The sequence below is a fragment of the Gavia stellata genome, chromosome 38, assembly GCF_030936135.1.
Source record: "Gavia stellata isolate bGavSte3 chromosome 38, bGavSte3.hap2, whole genome shotgun sequence".
NCBI classification, from domain to species: Eukaryota; Metazoa; Chordata; class Aves; order Gaviiformes; family Gaviidae; genus Gavia; species Gavia stellata.
The window spans coordinates 72,932-96,050 of NC_082631.1; the positions used below are offsets into that span (position 1 = coordinate 72,932).

Here is a 23,119-nt window from a genome sequence, read left to right on the forward strand (position 1 = left end):
GGTGCCGGTGCCGGCGGCGCGCAGGGAAAGTTTGCCCGAAGTTGGCGCCCGCCGCACTTTTGCCGCGGGAAGCGCCGCGCCGGCCCCGCCCCCGCCAGGCCCCGCCCCCGGAGACGCCCTGGGCCCGCCCACTCCGGCATCGAGCCCGCCCACTCGCGGCGCGGCTCCGCCCTCCTCCGCCACGGGACACGCCCCCGCCCCAGCGGACACGCCCCCGCCGGAATGGGCCCCGCCCCTGCCGGGACGGACTGGGGAGACCACGGGGGGACGCGGGAGGACACGGGGGGGGACACACACAGGGGCCGTGGGGACACGGCCCCCCCACCTGCAGCCCCATCCCTACACCCCCCCGCGGTGCGGGGACCCCGCAGCTGCAGGGCCCTGGCGAAAGGACCCACGGGCCGTTGTGGGTCCCCACCGGTGACAGGGACAGCAGTGGTGGCAGTGCCGGTGGTGGCAGTAGGGAGACAGGCAGCACGGTCTGGTGACCACCGTGGCGAGCGTGCCGTGACAGCGGTGGTGGCAGTGCCGTGGCAGTGACAGTGCCAGTGCCGGTGGCGGTGGCTGTGGCAGTGACGGTGACAGCGACAGTGCCGGTGGCGGTGACAGTGCGGGTGCCAGTGCCATGACCATGACAGCGACAGTGCTGGTGACCATGTCGTGATAGTGCCAGTGCCGATGACAGTGACAGTGGCAGTGACAGTGCCGTGGCGGTGTGGGTGACAGTGACAGTGGCGATGGCAGTGGCGGTGACGGCGGCGGTGGCAGCCTCATCTGTCATTCCGGCTGCGGCCTCGTCCCTCCGCCATCTGTCACCGCCTGGTGCCAGCGCTGGCACCGCTGCCACCGCCACCATCACCCTTTCGCTGCCGGAGGCGCCGTCACTGCCACGGCCCAAAGCACCGAGGGGTGACACGAGGGGCCCCGGCTTTGGGGCGCCCCAGGCGTCACCAGGTGCCCCGTCTGTCACTGGGCCAGGGGAGCCACGGCCGGAGGGGACCCCAGGAGTGTGCGTGTGTGGTCTCAGCATCCCCCTCCCCCAAAGCCCGGGTCCCCCCGCGGGTGGGGGAGGGGACGGTGGGCACAGCTGTGGCCCTCCCCCACGCTGGGCCGCTGCCATGGGGGGGGCACTGCTGTCCTGCGGGGGACACGGGGGGGACGCGGCTTCACAAAGCCCCCGTCACGGGGGGCACGGGGGGAGACCTGGGGAGGGGGTGGTCCCAGGTATCCGGGCACCCGGTGCCCCCCGCAGCCAGAGGGGACCCAGGCGTCCGGCACATCTGAGTCCCCGTGTCCCCGCACACACGCGTGTACAGCCGGCGTGCGTCGCACGGGGCCCACCGAGGCCACCCCCCAGCTGCTCAGGGGCCGCCAGCGCCAGATGTGCCGCCGCGACCGGCTGGGGCCACAGATGGAGCCGAACGCGGGGGGGTGGGGGGGGCACTCGCACACACCGCCACACGCAACGACACGCCCTGACACGCCGCGACACACCCTGACAGGCCGTGGCACGCAATGACACACCCTGACACACTGCAACATGCTCTGACACGCCGCCACATGCAACGACACGCCCTGACACGCCGCAACACGCCAGGACAGGCACTGACACCACGGCATGTCATCTGTCAGCCCAGGGGACACACGTGGGACGGGGACACGCGTGGGACGGGGACACAGGCGTCCGGGCTGCCCCCCTCACTCCTGAGGCTGGACAGGGAAAACCCGGGTGGGGAGCAATGCCCCCCCCGCGGTAACTCTGGGGCCGTGGGGGCTCTGCGGCAGGGAAGGACAAAGGGGGGAGCAAAAGAAACACTAAATCGGCCCCAAAATCGGGCAGAACCGCCCCAAAATGGGCCAGTTTCCAGCCCCTCCCCTTGGCCGGGTTTAGGGGGGGCTCTGGGTCCGCCGGCGTGGGGGGAGGGGGCGGGATCCCGGACACCTGGGGGAGGGTCTGGGGGCTGCAGCGGGGGCCGGGGGGCCCGGGTCCCCAACCCCGGGGAAGCCCGGGGACTGCTTTGGGGCGATTTCGGGGGATTTTGGCTCTGGTTAGCGGTGGGTTTTCACTGGCTGCCGAGGCCTGGAAGCCATTAGGGCTCCCCCCCCCCGCCCCGGCCCCCGGCAGCTCCAGCCAGAGCGGGGGGGGGAGCGGACCCAGGCGTCCGGGGGCCCCGGCCCCCCCGTGGGGCCCACGAGAGGGGGGGTCCCAGGCGTCCGGGCGGCCCCCCCCCGCTTTTCTCGTCACCCGGCCGCACGGCCCTCCCGCGCCGCCCCCCCGCAGGGGACTCAGGGGTCCGGGGGCCGCTCCTGGGCGCGGGGGGGGGGGGGGGGGTCTGGGGGGGCGCAGCGGCGGGCAGGGAGGGGTTAACGCCGCCGAGCCCTTGGCAGCGCGCCCCGGGGTTTGGCTGCGACTGAAAAGGTTTGGGGGGGGCGAGGGGTGAGGGGAACCCGCGCCGAGCCCAACCCCCCCGGGGAGGGGCGGGGGTTTCGGCGCACCACGAAGGGGAGCGCCCCCCGCCCCGCGGACAGCCCCGTCCCGGGGTCCCCGCCGCCCCCCGCCCCAAGGCGGAGCGCCCCCGGGGCCCCCAACACCAAAGGGGCCCCCCCCGTTATGAGACCCCCCCGCCATGAGCCATCCCCGCTCCAGGGGCCCCCCGTCCCCGCTGGGGTCCCCCCGCCGCGGCTCCTCCCCCGCTCCAGCCCCCCCCGCCCGTCACCTCCCGGCCCGGCTTCCGCCCGCGCCTTCAGCCGCTTCCGCCCTCGCTCTCCCCCGCGTCACTTCCGCCGCCCGCGCAAGATGGCGGCGCCCTTGGGGCGAGCGCTGGCGGCGGCGCCGGGCCGGGCCCGGGTCTCGCTGGCGATCGCGGCCCCGGCGCGGCCCTACCGGGCAGCCCCGCTACGGCGCGGCACGGGGCCGGCCCCGGCGGACCCCGCGGACCTGCGGGCGGCGGCGCGGCGCTTCGGGCGGCTGGGGGAGGCGGCGGCGGTGCCGGTTTGGCGGCTGTGGCCGGACCCCGAGCAGCTGCGGGCGGCGGAGGAGGAGGAGCGCGAGTGGGACCCGCCGCTGCGGGAGGTGGAGGCGGTGCTGGACCGGCGGGAGCGGGAGGAGGCACGGCGGCGGGAGGAGAGGTGGGGCGGGGCGCCGGGGGCGGGTCTAGGGGCACTGGGAGAACTGGGAGCGGGTTTGGGGGGCACTGGGAGAACTGGGATCGTGGTCTGGGTCGGGGCACCGGGGGAGCTGGGGGCACTGGTGAAGACTGGGAGAACTAGGGTCGGGGCTGGGGGGGCACTGGGAGAACTGGGATCAGGCCGGGGGGGGGCACTGTGGGTGCACTGGTGGCACTGGGAGAACTGGGATCGGGGTCTGGGGCGGGGCACCGGGGCAGCTGGGGCACTGGTGAAGACTGGGAGAACTGGGGTCGGGGCTGGGGGGCACGGTGGTGCACTGGCGGCACTGGGAGAACTGGGATTGGGGTCTGGGGTGGGGCACTGGTGAAGACTGGGAGAACTGGGGTCGGGGCTGGGGAGACACTGGAAGAACTGGGATCAGGCCGGGGGGGGCACTGTGGGTGCACTGGTGGCAGTGGGAGAACTGGGATCGGGGTCTGGGGGGGGAAGAACTGGTGAAAACTGGGAGAAATGGGACCAGGCCTGGGGTCACGCTGGGGAGAACTGTGGGCACTGGGACGAGGAGGGCATGAGGCACTGGGAGAACTGGGACCGGGGGGGTGGGTGGAACTGGGGGTGTCCCCATCCCGGGGGTCCCTCCTCTGTCCCCCCAGGCAGCAGCTGGTGGCCCGCAGCCTGGCAGCGATGCCGGCGCAGGTGAACGCCTGGCGGCAGGAGCGGGCGCAGGCACGGGAACGGGCGCGGCAGGAGGCGGCGCGGCGGCAGCGGCTGCTGGCTGAGGCGGGGCTGGGGGGCACCCCCCGCCCCGGGACCCCCCCCCACGGCAGCTCCCGGGCCCAGGCGCTGCTGCAGGACCTGGAGCGGCGCCAGCGGCAGGAGGAGAAGCGCCGGCGGCGGCAGGAGCGGGAGGAGGCTGTCCGTAGTGCCCTGGCTGCTGCCGAGGCTGCCGCCGCCTCCCGGCCCCCCCCGGGGGCACCCCCTGAGAGCACAGAGGCCGTCTCCCCCTGAGCCCCCCCCCCCCCCCCCGAATCACACCCACATGACCCCAAAATGGGTTTAAAATTCTGCATTTAATCTCTTCCCCGAGTTGTGGTTCTTCCCGCTGCGCTGCTCCCCCACCCCCCCAGGGCCGAACGGGGGAAGGGGGGGTCGGGGCTGGGGACAGGAGAAAGCGGTTTGCTGAGCACCCCCCTCCAGTGGAGGGGGAGTCCAGGGGCCCCACCAGTCGCTGCTGCTCCCTCGGGCGTGGCGGGGCTGGGGCCCAATGGGGGTCCCAGTCCCACCCCTCCCCAAAAGGCAGCGCCACACCCACAGCCCCAGGGAGGGGGGGCAAGCTGTGCAGAGCTGTGTCCCCCCTCCCGTGTCGGGACCCCCCAGGAGGCAGCCTGGGCCCTGTGCCCCCCCCCCACGGAGGTGGGAGGAGGGTGGGGGGCGCCTGCCCGGCCCCTCAGTCGTCGTCGAAGTTCTGGCTGAGCAGGAAGTTGGCCGCCAGGTTCTCATTCTTCTCGCAGGCGAAGTAGGCCTGGATCACCAGGCTCTCGGGGAAACCCAGCGCCTTCAACTGCAGGGGGGGAGCGTTCACTCTGGGCCCTACTTACATCCTGGGGCAAGCGCAGGTTCCCACTGCCGCTGTTAACTCTGGACCCTAATGGTAACTCTCACTGTGTGCCCCCGCCAGTTGTTAGCTCTGTGTACATTACCAATGGGGAATGCTAACTCTGGTCCCTAAAGATGGCTGAAAAACAGCTATTGTCTTTCTGGTTCCCACTAACATTTGCTTTCTGCTGTTGTTAACTCTGAAGCCCAGTGACCACAGCCCAACCGCTGCTCCTCTTAACAGCCATAAGGACACTGTGCCTCCCACCAGCGTTAACTCTGGGCTCTAATAACAGCTGTAAGTGTGCTGTTTCCCCGACTTCCTGAGCACTGTAAACTCTGGTTTCTACTGATGCCCATAAGTCACCTGCGCTGACTTGTGTCTGCAGATCAGCCACGCTATTAACTCTGGTCCCTACTAACAGCAAGGAGCTCCCTCTGCATGCTGCCGATGGTGGAGAGCCGGTGCTCCCTCGTCCTTACCCTTTCTATGGCTTCTTTTTCCTGAGGCGTCACCTGGATGTAGTTCATCTGGGGGGACTCGTCCCCGATGGCGCCCATCTCCCCCTCGAGGTCGCCTAGCTCCCCCAGCGGCTCGTTCAGCATCTGGATGAACTGCTCCTGGTGCTGGCTGATTTGCTGCGGGAAGACGGGGAGAGGGGTGCGTCAGGGGGTCCCAGGGGGTTCCCAGTGGATTCCCAGGGGGTTCCCGGGGCGCCGGGTACCTGGAGCAGCTGGGGGTTCTCCTGGCCCAGCTGCTGGAGCAGGGCGGGCAGCAGGGCCGGGTTCTGCTGGATCACCTGCCGCATGTTCTGGAACTGGGCTGCTCCCGCAGGAACTCCAGTGGGTTCTCCCTGCGGGTGGGCAGGGTCAGCTGGTGGGCCCTGCCCAGGACACGCCCCCACCCTCCCCAAGCCCCGCCCTAGCAAGGCAGGACCTCCCCAAGCATGGCCCCAGGAGGCGGAGCCAGGCACAGCCACACCCACCCACTGACACCACCCCCCCCCACCTCCAGCCAGGCCACTCCCCCACCCAGTGAGGGGCCCAGTAGAGCCACACCCCTGGGCAGGCCACACCCCTGGGCAGGCCACACCCCTGGGCAGGCCACACCCCTGGGCAGGCCACCAGGTGGGGCTTCCCTGGGGGCTGCTCTTAGCCTTAGACCACACCCCCAAGAGGAGGAGCCTCCAGACCACACCTCCAGCTAGGCGGGTCCATCAAGCCACTCCCCCCGATCAGGAGCCTACCCACTGGGGAGGAGCCCCAAGCTCCGCCCCGAGGGGGCGGAGCCTCACACCACCACTCAAGACCAAGCCCACTGGGGTGCAGCCAGCCACAGCCCCACCCAATGGGCGTGTCCCGCGGAAGCCCCGCCTCACCGACCTTCAGGCGCCGGTTGCTCCGGGGGGCGGCTCTCCTGCACAGGTGGGCGCTCAGGCTCGGGGCTGCCGGGGATGCCCTGGAGGTAGCAGGGGTCAGGGGGGCCCCAAGCCCCCCCTCCACCCTCCGGCCCCCCTCGCATCCCCCCGGCCCCAGCTCACCGTCAGCAGGTACTCAACGGCACGGTGGGGGTTGTTGTAGCTGGCACGCAGCGCGGCCACCACCCGCTCCCGCTCGTAGCCCATCGACATGATCTCCGTCAGCATCGTCTCGTACTCCGAGCCCGTCACTGCCAGTCCTGTGTCAGCGCTGGCCCTGGAACCCCCCCCGCCCCAAGACCCCCCCGCCGCCCTGCCCCTCCCATTTACCTTCCTTGCCCCGTAACAAGGACTCCGAACTTCAAAGACCCCCGTTATCTGTCCCGTTCCCTTACCTGAGGACCCCCAAAACATGTTCCACGACACCTCCCTCTCTCCCCCCTCTCCACTCAGAACACCCCTTCCCCCCCATTCCAGAGCCTCCCCATGTCAGGGCCCACTACATCCTGGGAAGCCCACCACCCCTCTGGTGACCGCAAGTCCCCACACCCCAGGGACCCCTCCACGTCCCCCCTCCTCGTGCCCTTGGCCACCTCCCCCTGGAGACCCCCACCACCACCCCATCCCGCACCCCCTGGAACCCACCGAGGGTGGAGGCGGCGTCGGCCGAGCGCCCCGCACTACCTGGGGGGGAACAGAGCTGCGGATTCAAGAGAGAGATGTGGCAGCCAGGGCCTTTTTGGGAGCTCCAGGGTGCAGCCAAAACCCCCCAAAACCCCCCTGTGGTTCCCCAGCCCCCCCCATGCTGGCCCAGCTCCCACTCTCCTGCTACTCTCCCGCCCGCCCGCCCCCCACCAAATCGCCTCTGTGCTGGTCCCTAATCCCCCGCAGCCCCCCCCAAATGCTTTGCTTCAGCGTTTCCTGTCCCCCACATCCCCCAACCACAGGGTCCAACAGAATTAGGCCCCCCCAAACCCCCGATTCCCCTTCCCTGGGGCTCTGCCCCCGCCTTACCCTGCCACGGGCTCCGAGAGGGCAAGCGGAGGGACATCGTGGGACAGCGTCTCCTCGCTGGGAGCGGCTGGCGGCGGGGGGACAGCGTCAGCAGCCGGGGGGGGCCCTGGTGCCGCGGGAGGCTCTGAGGTGCCGCCAGCTCCAGCCTCGGGGGCTGCGGTGCCCAGCGCCGACTTGGCCTGTGGAAGGGGGTCGTGAGTGGACGGGGGGGTCTGGGTGGGGTCCCGTTTGGGGTAGGGGGGGAGGATCTAGGTGTTCCACCTTGGTCACCATGACGACCACAAAGTTCTTCTCATCAATGCGGTATTCGCGGATAGGGACATCATCGCTCAGGATCTTCCCGGCGTAGATGAGTTTCTGCCCGGCCACGGGGAAGGCATCGCTGCCCTTCTCCGCCTCGATCTTCTCCTTCAGCGCCCGCACCTGGGGGTGCAGGGCGTCAGAAGCAGCCCCCAAACAGGGTCACCCCAAAAACACGGGGTCCCACCAAAACCAACAAGAGCCCCCCCAAGACAGGGGAGTCATAGTCCCCTCTGGGGCCAGCAGAGCAACAGCGTCTGGGGTGAGGCAGGCAGGAGTGGGGGAGGCGCTCTGAGCCCGGGGGGGTTCAGCCACCACCGATATTCAGCCCCGCCCAGATAACTCCCCCCTCAACCTCCCCGGCATACAGAGACCTCAGGCGTCCAAGCCATCCCCGCGGGGGGGCACTGGGGAGCCCCAGGCTGCACAATGACAGGAACCGCCTCCCCCAACGGCTGGCACTGCAGCGGGCACACCACCTGTCACCTCCCTCCCAAAAACAGGCAGGAGGGGGACACGGAGCCCCCCCCGACCGTGCCGTGCGGGGAGCGACGACACACCCCCCTCCCCCGCCGCCGCGTACCACGCACACAGCTCCATCCGCAGCCGGGGGGGGCGGGGTGGGCAGGGACCCGAAACGGCACCGCGAGAGCGCAGAAGCCCCGGGCTACCCCGCTCCGGGGGGAGTCGCATCCCACCCCCCAGCCCCGCCGCGGGCGGGAGCGGGATCGGGGCCGCCCCAGGCCGGCGGGGGGTGAGGCCCAGCCCCGCCCGCCCGCCCCGCGGGCCGCTCCCGGCCGCGCCCGCCCGGGCCGCGCTCACCGTCTCGTGCGGCTCCATGCGGATCTTGAAGGTCTGCTGCTGCAGCGTCTTCAGCGTCACGGTCACCGCCATGGCGCGGCGGCGGCTCCTCCCGGCGGCCCCACAACATGCAACTCACGCCGCCGCCATCTTAGACGCCCCGCCGCTTCCGCCACGTGACGAGCGGCCGGAACTGCGTCACGGCGCAGGCCCTGCCCGCCTTCCCGGCGGCGCCCCCGTCACGTGACGCGGGGAAGGCCGCGGCGCCCCGTCACGTGAGGCGCGCGGCGGCACAAAATGGCGGCGGCGGCGGCAAGATGGCGCGGGCGGAGGGAGGGAAGCGGAGGCGGCGGCCGGGACGAGCGTTAATTTAATAGAAACCGGATCGCGACACCCGTACAGTCACGTGCGCCCGCGGAGCCCCACCCCCCCGCCGGTACCGGGCCGGGCGGTCTCACCCCCACCCACCACCCGCCCCCGCGGTACCGGGCCCGGCGCCCTTCCTGAGTCCTCGCCCCGCGGGGGGCCCGGCCCGGCCCCCGCTCCCCGGGCCCGCTGCCGGGCGGGCGGCGGCGCCCATAGAAAAGAGTCCAGGTCTCACAGAGACATTACGGTCCCGCCCCGGGGCCGGCCGGGCCGCGCCGCCCCTCACAGCTCGTCCCGCGGAGCCGCCTCCGCCTCCTCGGGCTCGGGCTCCTCCTCGTCCTCCTCCTCCTCCTCGTCCCCGTCCCCCTCCTCGTCCCCCTCCTCCTCCTTCTGTTGCTTCTCCTCCTCCTCCTGCTTCTTCCGCTGCTCCTCGTCCTGCTGCTCCTTCATCTTCCTCTCCGCCTCCTGCGGGACACGGGGGTCACCGGGGGGGTGTCCCAGAGGGGGTCCAGGGGGGTCCCAGGGGCCCCCTCCCCTCCCCTACCTTGGTGGCCCCCCAGGTCTCGTTCCCGATCTCCTCCGCCAGCTTCTCGTCATCCGTGATTAGGAAGTTATCGAAGATGGTGCCGGACTTCACCTGTGGGACACGGGGCAGGGGGGGTGAGGGAGGGTCCCGGGGGGACCCAAGGGGGGGGTCTCTGCCACCCCACCCACCTGCCAGAGGTCGAGGCCGATGACGCCAAAGCTGTCATAGGCGTAGAGGTGTGGGTCAGGGCTGTACTCGGGGTTGTCGATCTCAGGGTGCACCCACTTCCCCTTGTAGTCCGGGTTGTCGATCTGCTGGGGCCTCCACTCGCCCTGGGGGGGCAGGGGGGGTCAGGGGGGTGTATGTGGGAGCACAGCCCATGTCCCCTGGAGACCCCCCGCCTCACCTTGTACTCGGGGTTCTGGATGACGGGGGGCTCCCACTCCCCATCCATCTCCTCATCCCAGTCCTCCGGCTTCTTGGCGTCGGGGTCGGGGATGTGCTCGGGCTTGTCCCAGTCCTGGGGGTCCAGGCGGGGTCAGGGCACTGCCGCAGCACCCCCCCAGAGCCCCCCCATCCCCCCGGAGCACCCCCCTACCTCGGGCTTGGTGTCCTCGGGGTCGTCAATCTTGGCCCGCTCGTCCCAGTCATCAGGTTTCCGGGCCTCGGGGTCCTTTATCTTCCTGGGGGGCAGGAAATCCCAGTCCTCCTCCAGGCTGCCCGACTCCACCCGCCCGTTGTCGATCTTCACCTCGTAGGTGTTGTCAGGCCGGACCACCAGCGTGTAGAGGTGGGTGAACTCATCATCCTGCGGGCAGGGGGGGCTCAGCGGGGCTGGGGACCCCCCACACAGGGCAAGGCCGGGCCCCCCGCACCCCCCACCCACCCACCTTGCAGCGGATGTCTTTGTTGATCAGGACGTTCTTCCCCTTGTAGTTGAAGATGACATGGACCTTCTTGGTGCCGGGGCCGCAGATGTCAGGGCCTGGGGGGGTGGACACAGGGGTGAGGGGGGGCCCCCCATACAGCACCACGGAGGGGGGGCGTGCCTGGGGACGCACCGAACATGATGTTGTACTCGGAGTCACCATGCATGTCCTCCTGGCTCAGGCTGGCCGGGAAGAGCTTGACGTATCCACCGCCGCAGTCGATGTTCTGCTCGTGCTTCACCGTGAACTGCACCACCAGCGTCTTGTCCCGGTTGCTGAAGGGCTCAAAGCGGGAGGAGATGGCATAGAACCGGGCGTCCTGGCTCGTCTGGATCCCTGCGGAACATGGCCATGTTGGGCTGGGGGGGGACTCCTGGCCCCGGGGGTCCCCACCCGGAATGGCCCAGCCCCGGGTGTCCCCTCACCTTTGTCCTTCTCGGCGTCACCGTAAAACTTGCCAGCCGTGAGGACAAACCGTCCGTAGTCAGGCTTGTGCTTCGATTCCACCCACCGGCGGGTCCAGGCATCTGCGGGAGGGGAGTGCTCAGGACCCCGAGCCTCGTCCCCATGGCTGGGGAGTCGGTTCTGCCCCCCCCAGCACAGAGCCGGAAGCAGAGCAGCTCCCAAGGCCCCATCGAGGAGAGCTGCCCACCTGCACCCACAACCAGGGCTGCCCCCCCCACCCCGCTCCTCCCCCCTTCCCCTCAGTGCTGGGAGCCCCAGAGGGAGCTCAGGTCTTGGGGTGTCTCTTGCTATGGGGCTGCACAAGGACTTGTGGTCCCAGGGAAGGAAAACCCCCCCAGCATGAGCCAGCTCCTGTCCAGCTCCCCCATGGGGAATACCCCAGCCCCTGAATGTCACCCCCCAGTGAGGAGCCCCTACCCCTTGGGACACCCCCATCCACTGCGTCTCTGGCCCCCCAAGCATGGCGGGGGGGTGCCTCTCAGCCCCCTGTATCATCGCAGGGCCCCATTCCCCAGCCCAGGGCAGGCCTCCTACACAGTTCTCCCCCGGACCACCAACCCAAGCGGGTCATGAGCCCCCCTTCATCCTTCTCCTGGATCTCCCACCCCCCCTTATCTCCCCCAGCTTTACCTGAGGACTGACCCAGAGCCCTTGCTTCCCCTCACCCCCCTCAATGGCCCTTACCTTTCTCAACTCAGATCCTTCATCCCCAATATGACCCTCATCCTCCTCAGCCCAGGTGAGACCCCTCACCCCCGCATCCTTCCTGTACCCAGGACACCCTCCACCACAGCCCCTGACCTCCAGCTCAAGGGAGGCCTCCAGGCTCCCCCACACCCTCCTTCACCTCAGGGAACACCCCGGGTCCCCACAGCCGCCTCTCTCACCTCAGGGGACTCCCCCTCAACCCCCCATACCTCAGGGGACCCCCCCCAGGTCCTCACAGCCTCTCTCTATCTCAGGGACCCCCTCCCAGGTCCCCTTCACCCCAGGAGACCCCAGAGGCCCCGCCCTCACCACAGCCCTCTCCGCCCCCCAGGGGACCCCCGTCCCCGCCCCCCCTCACCTCCGTCCCCGAACTCCTCGCGGAAGAACTGGGTGGGCCCGGCCGCCGCCAGCGCCAGGAGGGCGCCGAGCACGACGGGGAGGCTGAGGCGGCTCATGGCGGCGGTCCCACGCGGCGCTGCTCAGTCGTTCCCTCCCTCCCTCCCGGCCCGGCGGCGCCCGGCACTGCGGAGGGGGGCGGCGGCGGCGCCCGCTTTTATCCGCCCGCCGCCCCTCGGCCCGCCCCCGGCCCCGGCCCATTGGCCCGCGCCCGCGCAGGACCCGCTCCCATTGGCCGGCCGCCCGCTGGCCGGCGGCGACGGCGCCCCCGAACGTTGGCGTCCCAGATGGCCACTTCCCATTGGCTGAGCATGACGGCCAATGAGGAGCGACCACGCGTTCGGAGGGAGACGCCCCCCCCCCCCCCCCCTCCCGCGCGCCCGGGTCCTCCTTCCCTCCGCGCGGGGTGCGTCACCGCAGTCACGTGGGAACAGGCGCACTTAAAGGGCCAGGCCGCCTGCGGAGCACGTGGGGGGTGTGTGCCATCCCATAACGGCACCGGGAAGAGGGTTGGGGCCCGGCCCGGCCCGGCCCGGCATGGCATGGCATGGCATGGCATGGCATGGCATGGGACAGGACAGGACACACGGGACAGGGGGTCTCCCTCTTGTCTCAGGGATTTACAACCTAATATGGAGCTGTGATGCGATGATGATGTAATGTGGTCCAATGATGTCATAGCGCATCTGAAACTCAGGAAGGCGGAGGCTGGAGGGGCCGCGCGAACGAGGCGCTGGCGCCTCCCCGATCTCGCCCCAGGGGCTGTCGTTGTGGTGACGGGGTGCCCGGGGTTGGCGTCACCGCAGCGACAGGCTGGCAAACCGGGCCCAAGGTCGTTGCCGCCACGGTGACGCGCCTGGGGGTGACGCGCTTGGGGGTGACGCGGGGGCGTCGCTGTGGCTGCGAGCGCTTGCTGGCACAGGGTGGGGCGGCAACCGGCCTGCCGCTGCGCTGCGGCCCTCGCGGGCCCCGGGGGTAGGTGGTAAAGTCGCCTGGTGCCTCATGACGTCACTCCGCAGCCTCACGACGTCCTAGCCCTCCCGCCGCACCTGGCGGCCTCCTCCTCCCAAAGCCCCCCGTGGCGTCCTGCCACGCTCAAGATGGCGCCCCGCCACACTCAAGATGGCGCCCGCCGCGCCCCGCCCCACCGCTTCCGGCGAGCGCGGGGAGCACTTCCGGCGGGCGCGGGCAGCGCTGTCGGTCGCCGCCGCGATGTCGCCGAGCGTGGCCGAGCTGCTGCTGCAGCGGCTGGAGCGGGAGGCGGCGGGGCCCGGCGGCGGCCTCTGCAGCCTGGAGGCGGCCGCCGCGCTCGGCCTCGACCACCAGACGCTCGTGGGCGCCGTCAAGAGCCTCCAGGCGCTGGGGGAGGTGGGGAGCGCCGGGGCGCGGGCAAGGGGAGTGCCGGGTGCCGGTCCCGGTGCTGATCCCGGTGCTGATCCCGGTCCCGGTCCCCGCAGGTGATCGAGGCGGAGGCGCGGGCGGCCACGCGGTGGGAGCTGAGCCCCGAGGGCGCGGAGGTGCTGCGGGACGGCAGCCCCGAGGTGCGGCTCTTCCGGAGCCTCCCGGCCGAGGGGCTGCCCCAGAGCGATGCCATGGTGAGCGCGGGGGCACCGGGGCGGGGGGGGGGGAACCGGGGGGCACCGTGTCGCTCACGGCCACCCCCTCCCCGCAGAAGCTGCCCGGCGGCTCGGTGGGCTTCAGCAAGGCCATGGCCAACAAGTGGCTGCGCCTGGAGAAGGGGGCGCCTGGCGGCCCCCGCGTCCTCCGCGCCGTGAGTGTCCCGGGGGGGGGCCGCGGGGGGGTCCCTATGGGGCTGGGGATGCCCCTATCCTCACGGGGGGCCTGTCCCCCGTCTTGTCCCCGGGTCCCCCTGTGACAGGGCCGACCCCGGTGCCCCCCCGTGCCCCGCAGGTGGCGGAGGTGCAGGACGGGGTGCAGCAGAGCCTGCGGCAGGTGCAGCGGGGGGAGGCCGAGAGCCTGCCCGAGCGCGACCGTGCCGAGCTGAAGAGGAGGAAGCTGCTGCTGGAAGTGTGAGCGGGGCGGGGGGGCTCGCGGGGGGGTCAGGTTGGGGGGCACCCCCCTGACCCTCCCTTGCCTCCCACCCAGCACCCTCAAGTCCTACTGGATCCGCAAGGGCAGCGCCTTCAGCACCGCGGTGGCGCGGCAGGAGACGGAGCTGACGCCAGAGATGATCGCCACGTAAGTCTGGAGGGGCCAGCCCCAGCGTGACCCCCTGACCCTGCCGTGACCCCCTGACCCTGCTATGACCCCCGACCCTGCCTGCAGGGGCTCCTGGCGGCAGCGCCCCTTCAAGCCCTACAACTTCTCTGCGCTGGGGCTGCCGCCTGCCTGCGGCCACCTCCATCCCCTGCTGAAGGTGCGCTCCCAGTTCCGCCAGATCTTCCTGGAAATGGGGTGAGTGGGGGGCGCGGGGGGGTCCCCCTGGCTGGGGGGGCACAGCCCCCCCAGCGCCGTGGCCCTCCCTGACGCCACAGCCCCCAGGTTCACGGAGATGCCCACCGACAACTTTGTGGAGAGCTCCTTCTGGAACTTTGATGCCCTCTTCCAGCCCCAGCAGCACCCGGCTCGTGACCAGCACGACACCTTTTTCCTGCAGGGTGGGTGCTGGGGGCGGGGGGAATACAGGGAACCCCCCCAAGCCCCACTGACCCCCCCGCTCCGTCTCTGTGCCCCCCCCCAGACCCCGCTGAGGCCCCCGAGCTGCCCACCGGCTACACAGCCAAGGTGAAGAAGGTCCACTCGCAGGGAGGCTACGGCTCACAGGGGTGAGGGCGAGACCCTGGGGTGGGGGCGGGTTGGGGGGCCGTGCCCCCCACCCCCAGGCCATGGCCCCCTGCCGCTGAGTCGCCCCCCCAGGTACAAATACGAGTGGCGGCTGGAGGAGGCGCGGAGGAACCTGCTGCGCACCCACACCACCTCCGCCAGCGCCCGCATGCTCTACCAGCTGGCCCGCCAGGTGGGATGGGTTTTGGGGGGGCACAGGGAGGGGTTTTGGGGGGGACCCTACCTGACCCCACCCCTCCTTTGCCACCCCCCCAGGAGAAGTTCTCCCCAGTGAAGTACTTCTCCATCGACCGGGTCTTCCGCAACGAGAGCCTGGATGCCACCCACCTGGCCGAGTTCCACCAGGTGGAGGGGGTGGTGGCTGACCGCGGCCTCACCCTCGGCCACCTCATGGGCATCCTCCGGCAGTTCTTCACCAAACTGGGTATGGGGGGCACCGGGGGGGGGCACGCAGGGGTGCCGGGGGCTCCCCAGGGCCCCCCTCACCCCTCTCTGTCCCCAGGCATCACCCAGTTGCGCTTCAAGCCGGCCTATAACCCCTACACGGAGCCCAGCATGGAGGTGTTCAGCTACCATGAGGGTGAGGGGGGCCTCAGGGGTCTGCGTGGGCCCCCCCATGGAACAAGGGGTCCTGGGGGTCTGCGTGGGCCTCCAAAAGTGCCCCAGGGTTTGCGTGTGCACCCACAGAACGGGGGGGGGGACCCCACGGTCTGCTTGTGCCCCAACAGATTGGGGGGAAATGGGTGACTTTTTGGGGTGGCAGCCAGGTTAGCCTCATTCTCTCCCCTGTGGGGTGGGGGGCTTTGGGGTGCGCTGATAGGGTGGGGGGCTCTGGGGTGGTCCTGTGGCGTGGGGGTCGGCCCAGCCTCAGTCTCTGCCCTGGAGGAGTGGGGCTTTGGGGTGCGTCTATGGGGTGGTGAGGCTCTGGAGTTCCAATATGGGGTGGCCTGCTCTCACTGTCTCTGAGGTAGGGGGTCTCTGGGGTGCCCCATGGTTGGTCACCCCACCTCACCCCCCAGGGCTGAAGAAATGGGTGGAGGTGGGGAACTCGGGGGTCTTCCGCCCTGAGCTGCTGCTGCCCATGGGGCTGCCCGAGAACGTCTCCGTCATCGCCTGGGGGCTGTCGCTGGAGCGGTGAGTTGGGGGGTCGGCCGGGGACCCCAGCGCGGGGAGGGGGCCGTCCACGCCCCGCCTGACCCCTCTCTCCTGCGCCAGCCCCACCATGATCAAGTACGGCATCAACAACATCCGGGAGCTGGTGGGGCACCGGGTCAACCTGCAGATGGTCTACGACAGCCCCCTCTGCCGCCTGGACGCCTAGGCCCCATCCTCCCGGGGAGGGGGCTCCCCCAATAAAGCCCCTTTTGCCCAGCCGGTGCCTGTGTCTGTGCTGTGGGCAGGGACCACGCGTGGGGCAGCGCTCGGGGAGGGTTTACGGTGCATGGGAGGGCCCCACGGCCTCACACGGCTGAGGGGGAGCTGTACCCACAGGCGCCCGGCCCTCACCATGGCTACCTACCACCCACTGGGGTGCCTCAGCCCGGCGGCCCCACACCGGGGCGCCTCCCCGCCCCGCAACCGGCCTCCCCCGCCCACAGAGCCGCCGGGCCCCCGCCGGGCCCCCCCCGACCGTACCGTGTCCCGGCGCCGTCGCGGCTCGGTCTCCTCAGCGCCCGGCTCTTCCCGCCTTTCCCCGCGCCGCCTTTCATTGGCCGCCCCGCGGCCCAGGCGGGCGCCGATTGGCCGGCGCAGATGCCCGTCGCCCGCCGAGCTCCCACCCACCGTGCTCCCCTCAGCGCGGTGAGGGGCGGCCGCGGGTCCCCGGTCCCGCATCGGCCCTCCCCGGGCTTCGGCCGGCGCGGGTCCCCTGCCTGGCCCCTCCGCCCTCTGCCCCGCTCCCACGGCCGCCCCCGGGGTCCCCAGTCCCGGCGGTGGGACCCGCCTGGGGCTGGGGGTGCCGCAGTCCGGTGTAGGCCCTTGGCAGCGGCACCGGAGCCAGGCGGGTCCTTCGCCCACAGCGGCCCCGCCGAGCCTGGCCGTGCCCCCGCCCCCGACAGCCGCCTGCCCCCGGGGTGGGTATGTCGCGAAAGGAGCGTGAGGGTCCTGAGCCGGAGCCGGAGGCGGGCGACAGCCCCTTCTTCGCAGGGTTGGGCAAGGATGACCCCCCCGGCAAGGACCCCGACAGGTAACATGTTTTCCACCCTCCATTGCCTCACAATTTTGACTTAAAATCGGGAAAAAAGAGCATATGGGGAGTGACAACCCCACAGGTGGTGTAGCGAGGGGTGTCCAGGGTGACACACACATCCCCTTGTCCACGGGCCACCACGTTCGTTAGCGGGGTTCCCAACTTTTCACAATTAATGCGACCGACTGGGCGGGCTGTCCCGTCCCCAGCCGGGGCAGACTGTGGCCCCATCCCTGTGGGGTGCGTGCCCCTGACGTGTGGGTCCTGCGTTTTGGCCGAGGACGGAGGCGCTGCCTGCGGCCCCCCAGCCCGGCGCAGAAGCGGCGCTGGACGGCCAGGCCTCCCGCTACTTTGCATCACTGGATGCCAGCGTCGAGAGCCTGCAGCAACGCGCACAACAGCTGATCGACAGGGTGAACGACAGCCGCAAGGAGGACCACACCGTGATGAGCGGCTTCAGGGAGAGCCTGCTGCTGAAGGTAGGGGCTGGGGAGTGGCGAGGGGCTGCTGGCACAGGGGGAGCAGTGGATGAGGAGACCCCAGCCCATGCCAGCCTCTTGCTGCTGAGCAGGGCTGCGCGCCCGTGCGATCTCTGCTTGACGCGTTTAATCGCATTATGCCGCCTGAGTTAGCAGCAGGCTGGGGGGGGGGTGGTGGTGAGACGAGGTGCCGTGGGGAGGGAGCGCAGCGTGAGCGGCTTGGCTTCTCGCAGGGCGCCGGCGCCAGCTGCAGAGCCTGGTGTGCTGTATGCACCGGTGCTCGCTGCCGTGGCGGGGGGAGCACCCCCAGCCCCTTCAGGGGTGGCTACAGCTGCCTCCGGCCCCGCGTTGGGGAGCAGGGGGACGCCAATGGCTCCCCCGTCCCCACGCAGAGCTGGACTTTGCTCCCGACGGCGTCCCTGCAGCTGGGGGCCGTGCTGGCAGGGCGGGAGGGGGGGCTCCCACAGGCCCACGCGCAGATGGCAGCTCGGCCTCAGCAGCTGCGGCCCGCAGTGACCCGGCACTCGGTGGCTACCGTGGCCGGCGCTCCGGCTACCATGGGCGCAGCTGGCGGTGGCAGCAGCCAAGCCAGGCCGGGAGCTGCGCCAGCCCGGGCGGCTGCAGCTGCCACCCCCCTCCAGGGATGGCAGCCGGGCGCTGGCCGTGCCAGCGGCACTACCCACCCCCGCACGAGCTGTTTCCCCCCTTTTCCGCCCCGGCACAACAGGTCTCGGGCCTGGCAGAGCAGCTGGAGGAGCGGCTCTTCCACCTCTATGGCCTCCACAACGAGCTGATCCAGGAACGGCTGCAGGAGTTGGCGGAGGTGATGGAGCGGGTGGGGCAGGCCGAGGCCGAGCTCCAGCAGGTCTGCCGCACCGTGGAGGCGGCCTACCGCGACCTCTGCCTCCAGCCCGAGACCTGAGTGGGGCCCCCCCAAATCCACAGCGGTCCCCCCAAACCTGTGGGAGCCCCCCCCAACCCCGCTACAGCCCACCTGCCCTGCCAGTGGGGTGTGTGTTGCCTGCTGCTGCTGTGCCAAGGGCAGCTGCGAGCGGGAAAGGGGGATTTTGGCCAAAAAGGGCTTTTCCATTGCTGTTGCTGTTTGGGTTTAGCACCAATAAACAGAGCAAAAAACCCCAAAGGCTGAATCCGGGGGGGCTGCCAGGGCTCCGTCGCCCGCTTGCTGCCGCCCGCTTGCCGGGGCAAACCCTGCCACGCACAGCACGTGCTGAAGCAGGGTCCCCTCACAATGGCAGAGCTGTGTCCTGGTGGCTTAATTAAAGCTGACAAGGCTGGCACTGACGAACAGAGGCCAGCACGGGGTGGCTTTTCCACCTTTAATTAGTGAGTGACCACAAGGACGGCAAAGGCACTGGGGCAGTTCACCGGCCAAGAGGCTCCACGGCAAAGCCTGGCACGATTGGGCTGCCAGGTCCCACTGGTGACACCAAGTCCCGTCAGTGACAGTGGGTCTGTTCAGCGATACCTTGTCCTGTCGGTGACAGCGAGTCCCGTCGGTGACACTGGGTCCGGTCGGTGACGGCAGGTCCCATTGGTGACATGGTTCCAGCCATCGGCGCTGTCTCCTCGTGTCCTTCCCCACAAGGAGTGGACAGGTCCCCCACGGGTGACGTCCTGGACCCGCCGGCGGCAGTGCAAGGCCGGTCATGCCACAGAGCGTCACAGCCACGTGCCGCCGGTGCGGTGCCAAGCACCGTCTCCTCACGCTAGCCTCGCGCTGCCGGCGGCTTGCCGGGGGCAAAGGCCTGGATGCCGGTGATGGCTCGGCCCAGGATCAGCGCGTGGATGTCGTGGGTGCCTGCGGGCGATGGAGCGGCCAGGACTAGAGGGTGCCCGGCAGCGCCGGTGCCAACGGGACCCTGTTCCCCCGCCCAGCGCGGCGGTACCTTCGTAGGTGTTGACAGCCTCCAGGTTCATCAGGTGCCGGATGATGTGGTACTCGTCACAGATCCCATTCCCCCCCAGCATGTCCCGCGCCTCCCGGGCGATGGCCAGCGCCTTCCCGCACGAGTTGCGCTTCAGCATCGACACCATCTCGGGGGCCGCCCTGCAGGGATGAGGACGCTGGCACCCCCCAGATCACCCCCCACCCAGCTCCGGGTCCCCCCGCGGCAGCACCCACCTGCCCTCATCCTTGAGGCGGCCGAGGCGCAGGCAGGCCTGCAGCCCCAGGGCGATCTCCGTCACCATGTCGGCCAGCTTCTTCTGCACCAGCTGGTTGCGTGCCAGCGGCCCCCCGAATTGGTTCCTGCGGCGGAGGGGGGCAGTGGGGGGGGGCAGGGGGACACACACACCCCTTGCCAGGGCAGCCCCCCGGCCCCGGCGTTACCTGTCGAGGACGTACTGCCGCGCCGTCTCCAGGCAGGCCTCGGCGGCGCCCAGCGCGCCCCAGGCGATGCCGTAGCGGGCATGGGTCAGGCAGCCGAAGGGTCCCTGGGGCAAGCGGGCGTCACCAGGGCCCCCGTATTGCGGCAGGGCCCCCCCACGCCCCCGCCATGCGCCCCCTTACCGCCAGGCCGACGGCGTGGGGCAGCAGATTCTCCTCCGGCACCTCCACGTCGTCCATCACGATCATGCCGGTGGCAGAAGCGCGGAGCGAGAACTTGCCCTCGATTTTGGGGGTGCTGAGGCCGGGGGTCCCCCGCTCCAGCAAGAACCCCCGCACCCGCCCGTCCTCCTCGCACACCGCCCACACCACGCACAGGTCGGCCGCCGGCGCGTTGGTGATCCTGGGCAAGGGGGGGGGGGGGTCAGGGTGGGGGTCTGGGGCTGTCGGGGCGTCCCCATCCTCCCGGTTCGGCGCTCACCAGGTCTTGGAGCCCCGCAGTGTGTAGGTCTTGGCGCTGGGGTTGTAGCGTGCCCGCGTCTCCATGCGCCCCGGGTCGCTCCCGTGGTTGGGCTCCGTCAGCCCGAAGCACCCCAGCAGCTCCCCCCGCGCTGGGGGGGGCATCGGGCGTCAGGGGGACCCTGGGACCCCCACAGCCCCCCCTGCCCCACAGCCTCCCACCACCCCCCCCTGCCCAGGTCATTCCCGTGGTTGGGGTCTATCAGCAGCTCCCCCCTGCAGGGGCCCAGTGTCAGGGGGACCCCAGGAACCCCATAGCCCCCCACTCCTGCCCCACTGCCCCCACCCGCCCCACAGCCCCCCCACCTGCCCCAGTATCCCCCCTCCTGCCCCATGGCCCCCCCGGAGCCGGTCTCACCCAGGGGGGGCAGGAAGCGGTCCCGCTGGGCGGGGGTGCCGTAGGCCAGGATGGGGTGCATGACGAGGGAGGACTGGACGCTCAGCACCGAGCGGTAGCTGCTGTCCACCCGCTCCAGCTCCCGCGCCACCAGCCCGTAGCCCACCGAGGTGGTGCCCGCGCAGCCGTACCCTGGGGAGAGCGTCACCCCACGGAGACCCCCCGGGTCCCCCCCAGCCATACCCTGGGGACAGTGTCACCCCCCAGAGACCTCCCAGGCCCCCCCCAGCTGTACCCTGCAGACAGTGTCACCCCCCAGAGACCCCCCAGCCGTACCCTGGGGACAGTGTCACCCCCCAGAGACCCCCCAGCCGTACCCTGGGGACAGCGTCACCCCCTGGAGACCCCGCTGGGCCCCCACCAGCTGTACCCTGGGGACAGCGTCACCCCACGGAGACTCCTGGGCCCCTGCAGCCCCAGGATCCCAACCCTGCTCCCCTTGTCCCCCCCAGCCCTCTGCTCCCCCACCCCAGAACCACCCCACTATGACTCTGACCCCCCAGAGACACCCCCAAGGGAGGCCACTGCCCCCCCCAGCCCCTCCACACCCTCTTGTTGCCCCTGGGGGCACCCCAGCCCCTCCCCAGGGGTCCCAACACTCCCCCATGGCACCCTGGACCACCCCAGTAACACCCTGCTAATGCCGGGGGGACCCCTGGCCCCCCATATCCGCCCCTTGTAGCCCCCCAGCTCCCTCGCTGTCTCTAGGAGAACCCCAACTCCCCCCCAGGGGCCCCACAGCCCCCCAAAGTGTCCCCCACTCTCTGGGGGGGTCCCGGTCCCCCCACTGCCCCCCACTCACCTTTGATGGTGGGGCCCAGCACCCCCAGTGCCCCCATCTCGGACACAATCTCCCGGTCAAAGACTGGGGGGGGGCAGGGGGGGTGTGAGGGCGGTCGAGCTGGGGTGGGGGCAGCCCCCAGCTGGGGGGGCCCCACTGCCCCCACCCCTGCCCATAACCTTGGCCACCTCAGGCCCTGCAGGGAGGGTGCTCAGGGACATGTGGGGGGGCTGCGGGGGCATATTGGGGGGTGCTGGGGAAGATTAGGGGGTACCGGAGGGGTACTGGGGGGTGCCGGGGGGGTATCTCAGGGGTGTTGGGGGCATCCCTGACACCCGGGGGTATTTGGGGGATGCCTGGGGTATCTGGGTGGGGGTCATCGGGGTGCCGAGGAGGTACCCTGGGGTGCTGGGGGGTCTTTAGGGTGCCAGGGCGAGCGCGGATACCAAGGGAGGGACGGGGGTGATGGGTCGGGGGGGGGGAAGCGGTTGTGGGGCGGCACTTGAGGACACGGGGGAGGGCTCGGGGGAGGAGCGGGGGCCGGGGGGGGCCGGGGGGGCCGGGTACCCTCGTGGCGGTTGGCGTGCAGCACGCGGGGCAGCAGCCGCTCCTGGCAGTACTTGCGGAGGGCGTCGCGCAGCAGCCGCTCCTCGGGGGCCAGGAGCCCCTCCAGCCCCAGCGGGTCCCGCCAGTCGAAGGCGGCTGCGGCTGCGGGGGGGGGCCACACGGGGGGGGGGGGGGGCAGAGCGGGGGTGTCAGCACCAGCCCCACGGCTGGCCCACACGCGTGCCGCCCCCCCAGCAGCGAGGGGTCCGGTCGGGGGTGTGCGGCAGTTGGGGGTCTCGGCCCCCTGTCCCCACTCACCCTGCGTGGGGGGGGCCGTGCCCCCCCAGCGGACTCCGCTCCGGACCAGGCGCAGCAGCGGGGCAGCGAGTCGCAGCGCCATGGGGGTCTGGGAGCGGGGTGGCAGCTGAGCCGGCGACCCCCAAGTGTCCCCGACGACCCCCCAGCCACTCTCCCGCGGACCCCCAACCACCACCCCCCCCGGGGACCCCCCAACTAGTGCCCTAGGGCTCCCCAAGACACTTAAGTACCCCCAGGGCCCCCCAACTGCCCCCTCCCGGCGCCCCAGGGCCCCCTCAAATACCCCCAAGGACCCCCCTGCTGCCCCCGGCGCCCCAACTGACGCCGACCCCCCCCGACGGCCGCCGACCCCCCCCCGGCCCCCCCGCACCGTACGAGCTCGGCGGCGGCAAACGGGCCCGGAGGAGCCCTCGGCCGTGACGTCACGGGGGGTGGGGCGGGGGCGTGACGGGGGGGCGTGGCGTTAACCCACGCCTGCCCGGGCTCCGGCGGGGGCCCGGGGCTGCGGGACCCCCAAACCACCGCCCGGACAGAGCCCGGGGGAGCAGGGCGGGTGTTGGGGGGCCGGGGGGTCCCCGGGGCTGCGGCCGCGGCGCGATGACGTCTCGTCCCCACCCCCCCGGTCCCCACGGAGGCGCAGGTCGGGGGTCGGTGCTGTACAGGCTTTATTGGTCCCCGGGGCCCCCCCGCCCCCCCCTGTCCCGGGGGGGGGGCGTTTGCATAGCGAGAACGGGGGGGTGATGATGTCACGGGGGGATTCGTGATGTCACCTGCTTGGTCGGCCCATGCAGTGATGTCAGCTGCTGTTGTGCGACATCACCGCCCGACGGCGGTGACATCACCGCCCGGCACCAGTCATTGCCCCCGCCCCGCTGTCACCACAGCTGTGGCATCACCATTCCCACACCTTCGGTTACGTCCGAGCTGTGACAGCAGCACCCCTGCTACATCATAACTGTGACATCACCGCTCCTATGCCACCAATGACATCGTATCTGTGACGTCGATTGCGCACCACCGCCAGCACCGTAGCTGTGACATCACCGCTCTGCCGACACCAGTTGTGACATCACTCTCACTCCCCAATGGCC

At 70.9% G+C, this 23,119-nt stretch overlaps 7 protein-coding genes across 7 annotated transcripts in view; 3 read left to right on the plus strand and 4 right to left on the minus strand.

Annotated features, from left to right (window-relative positions):
* The window catches only part of ACP5 (acid phosphatase 5, tartrate resistant), a 6,310-nt gene extending 5,529 nt beyond the window's left edge, over window positions 1-781 (minus strand). The window contains exon 1 of the mRNA XM_059833022.1: window positions 419-781. Coding sequence (XP_059689005.1) covers window positions 419-781 — 363 coding nt within the window. The remainder of the gene's footprint in view (window positions 1-418) is intronic.
* A 2,016-nt stretch (window positions 782-2,797) lies between these two features.
* On the plus strand, window positions 2,798-4,137 carry GADD45GIP1 (GADD45G interacting protein 1). Its single transcript, XM_059833023.1, has 2 exons — window positions 2,798-3,129; window positions 3,783-4,137. Exons 1-2 carry the CDS (start codon window positions 2,798-2,800, stop codon window positions 4,135-4,137), a joined length of 687 nt encoding a protein of 228 aa, XP_059689006.1.
* A 62-nt stretch (window positions 4,138-4,199) lies between these two features.
* RAD23A (RAD23 homolog A, nucleotide excision repair protein) lies at window positions 4,200-8,388 on the minus strand. The gene is given in 11 exon segments (XM_059833072.1): window positions 4,200-4,690; window positions 5,209-5,364; window positions 5,451-5,545; window positions 5,548-5,579; window positions 6,105-6,184; window positions 6,267-6,394; window positions 6,789-6,843; window position 6,976; window positions 7,158-7,336; window positions 7,419-7,580; window positions 8,280-8,388. Coding segments are annotated over 11 exon segments (1,074 nt in total). The 5' UTR covers window positions 8,352-8,388; the 3' UTR covers window positions 4,200-4,576.
* A 518-nt stretch (window positions 8,389-8,906) lies between these two features.
* On the minus strand, window positions 8,907-11,707 carry CALR (calreticulin). The gene is made up of 9 exons (XM_059833081.1): window positions 11,611-11,707; window positions 10,505-10,606; window positions 10,212-10,415; window positions 10,041-10,135; window positions 9,749-9,958; window positions 9,557-9,670; window positions 9,339-9,482; window positions 9,169-9,261; window positions 8,907-9,089 (listed from the first exon to the last, which is right to left on the minus strand). The coding sequence occupies exons 1-9, from the start codon at window positions 11,705-11,707 to the stop codon at window positions 8,907-8,909; spliced, it is 1,242 nt and encodes a 413-aa protein (XP_059689064.1).
* Window positions 11,708-12,845: 1,138 nt separating this feature from the next.
* FARSA (phenylalanyl-tRNA synthetase subunit alpha) lies at window positions 12,846-15,808 on the plus strand. Its single transcript, XM_059833083.1, has 13 exons — window positions 12,846-13,016; window positions 13,106-13,243; window positions 13,321-13,419; window positions 13,560-13,678; window positions 13,755-13,847; window positions 13,935-14,063; window positions 14,151-14,266; window positions 14,350-14,434; window positions 14,526-14,625; window positions 14,709-14,877; window positions 14,956-15,033; window positions 15,473-15,587; window positions 15,669-15,808. The coding sequence occupies exons 1-13, from the start codon at window positions 12,861-12,863 to the stop codon at window positions 15,772-15,774; spliced, it is 1,503 nt and encodes a 500-aa protein (XP_059689066.1). The 5' UTR covers window positions 12,846-12,860; the 3' UTR covers window positions 15,775-15,808.
* Window positions 15,809-16,531: 723 nt separating this feature from the next.
* Window positions 16,532-18,042, plus strand: SYCE2 (synaptonemal complex central element protein 2). The gene is made up of 3 exons (XM_059833025.1): window positions 16,532-16,638; window positions 16,922-17,120; window positions 17,848-18,042. The coding sequence occupies exons 1-3, from the start codon at window positions 16,532-16,534 to the stop codon at window positions 18,040-18,042; spliced, it is 501 nt and encodes a 166-aa protein (XP_059689008.1).
* Window positions 18,043-18,443: 401 nt separating this feature from the next.
* Window positions 18,444-22,110, minus strand: GCDH (glutaryl-CoA dehydrogenase). Its single transcript, XM_059833079.1, has 10 exons — window positions 22,029-22,110; window positions 21,732-21,866; window positions 21,186-21,248; window positions 20,345-20,515; window positions 19,949-20,078; window positions 19,651-19,870; window positions 19,471-19,574; window positions 19,264-19,389; window positions 19,028-19,188; window positions 18,444-18,939 (listed from the first exon to the last, which is right to left on the minus strand). The coding sequence occupies exons 1-10, from the start codon at window positions 22,108-22,110 to the stop codon at window positions 18,848-18,850; spliced, it is 1,284 nt and encodes a 427-aa protein (XP_059689062.1). The 3' UTR covers window positions 18,444-18,847.
* Between the last annotated feature and the right edge of the window lie 1,009 nt (window positions 22,111-23,119).

What these genes read in the sequence shown, in the direction of transcription:
- GADD45GIP1 (XM_059833023.1), top strand. Translation starts at nt 2,798, where the DNA reads ATGGCGGCGCCCTTGGGGCGAGCGCTGGCGGCGGCGCCGGGCCGGGCC. An exon ending in GCACGGCGGCGGGAGGAGAG is followed by an intron (nt 3,130 to 3,782) that starts GTGGGGCGGGGC and finishes CTGTCCCCCCAG; the next exon opens with GCAGCAGCTGGTGGCCCGCA.
- CALR (XM_059833081.1), bottom strand. Translation starts at nt 11,707, where the DNA reads ATGAGCCGCCTCAGCCTCCCCGTCGTGCTCGGCGCCCTCCTGGCGCTG. An exon ending in TGACGCCGAGAAGGACAAAG is followed by an intron (nt 10,416 to 10,504) that starts GTGAGGGGACAC and finishes CATGTTCCGCAG; the next exon opens with GGATCCAGACGAGCCAGGAC. An exon ending in AGACCTGGGGGGCCACCAAG is followed by an intron (nt 9,090 to 9,168) that starts GTAGGGGAGGGG and finishes CGTGTCCCGCAG; the next exon opens with GAGGCGGAGAGGAAGATGAA.
- FARSA (XM_059833083.1), top strand. Translation starts at nt 12,861, where the DNA reads ATGTCGCCGAGCGTGGCCGAGCTGCTGCTGCAGCGGCTGGAGCGGGAG. An exon ending in ACGCCAGAGATGATCGCCAC is followed by an intron (nt 13,848 to 13,934) that starts GTAAGTCTGGAG and finishes CCCTGCCTGCAG; the next exon opens with GGGCTCCTGGCGGCAGCGCC. An exon ending in CAGATCTTCCTGGAAATGGG is followed by an intron (nt 14,064 to 14,150) that starts GTGAGTGGGGGG and finishes CACAGCCCCCAG; the next exon opens with GTTCACGGAGATGCCCACCG.
- SYCE2 (XM_059833025.1), top strand. Translation starts at nt 16,532, where the DNA reads ATGTCGCGAAAGGAGCGTGAGGGTCCTGAGCCGGAGCCGGAGGCGGGC. An exon ending in CCCGGCAAGGACCCCGACAG is followed by an intron (nt 16,639 to 16,921) that starts GTAACATGTTTT and finishes GTTTTGGCCGAG; the next exon opens with GACGGAGGCGCTGCCTGCGG. An exon ending in GGGAGAGCCTGCTGCTGAAG is followed by an intron (nt 17,121 to 17,847) that starts GTAGGGGCTGGG and finishes CCGGCACAACAG; the next exon opens with GTCTCGGGCCTGGCAGAGCA.
- GCDH (XM_059833079.1), bottom strand. Translation starts at nt 22,110, where the DNA reads ATGGCGCTGCGACTCGCTGCCCCGCTGCTGCGCCTGGTCCGGAGCGGA. An exon ending in CCCACGCCGTCGGCCTGGCG is followed by an intron (nt 19,575 to 19,650) that starts GTAAGGGGGCGC and finishes CGCTTGCCCCAG; the next exon opens with GGACCCTTCGGCTGCCTGAC. An exon ending in CGCCTCAAGGATGAGGGCAG is followed by an intron (nt 19,189 to 19,263) that starts GTGGGTGCTGCC and finishes TCATCCCTGCAG; the next exon opens with GGCGGCCCCCGAGATGGTGT.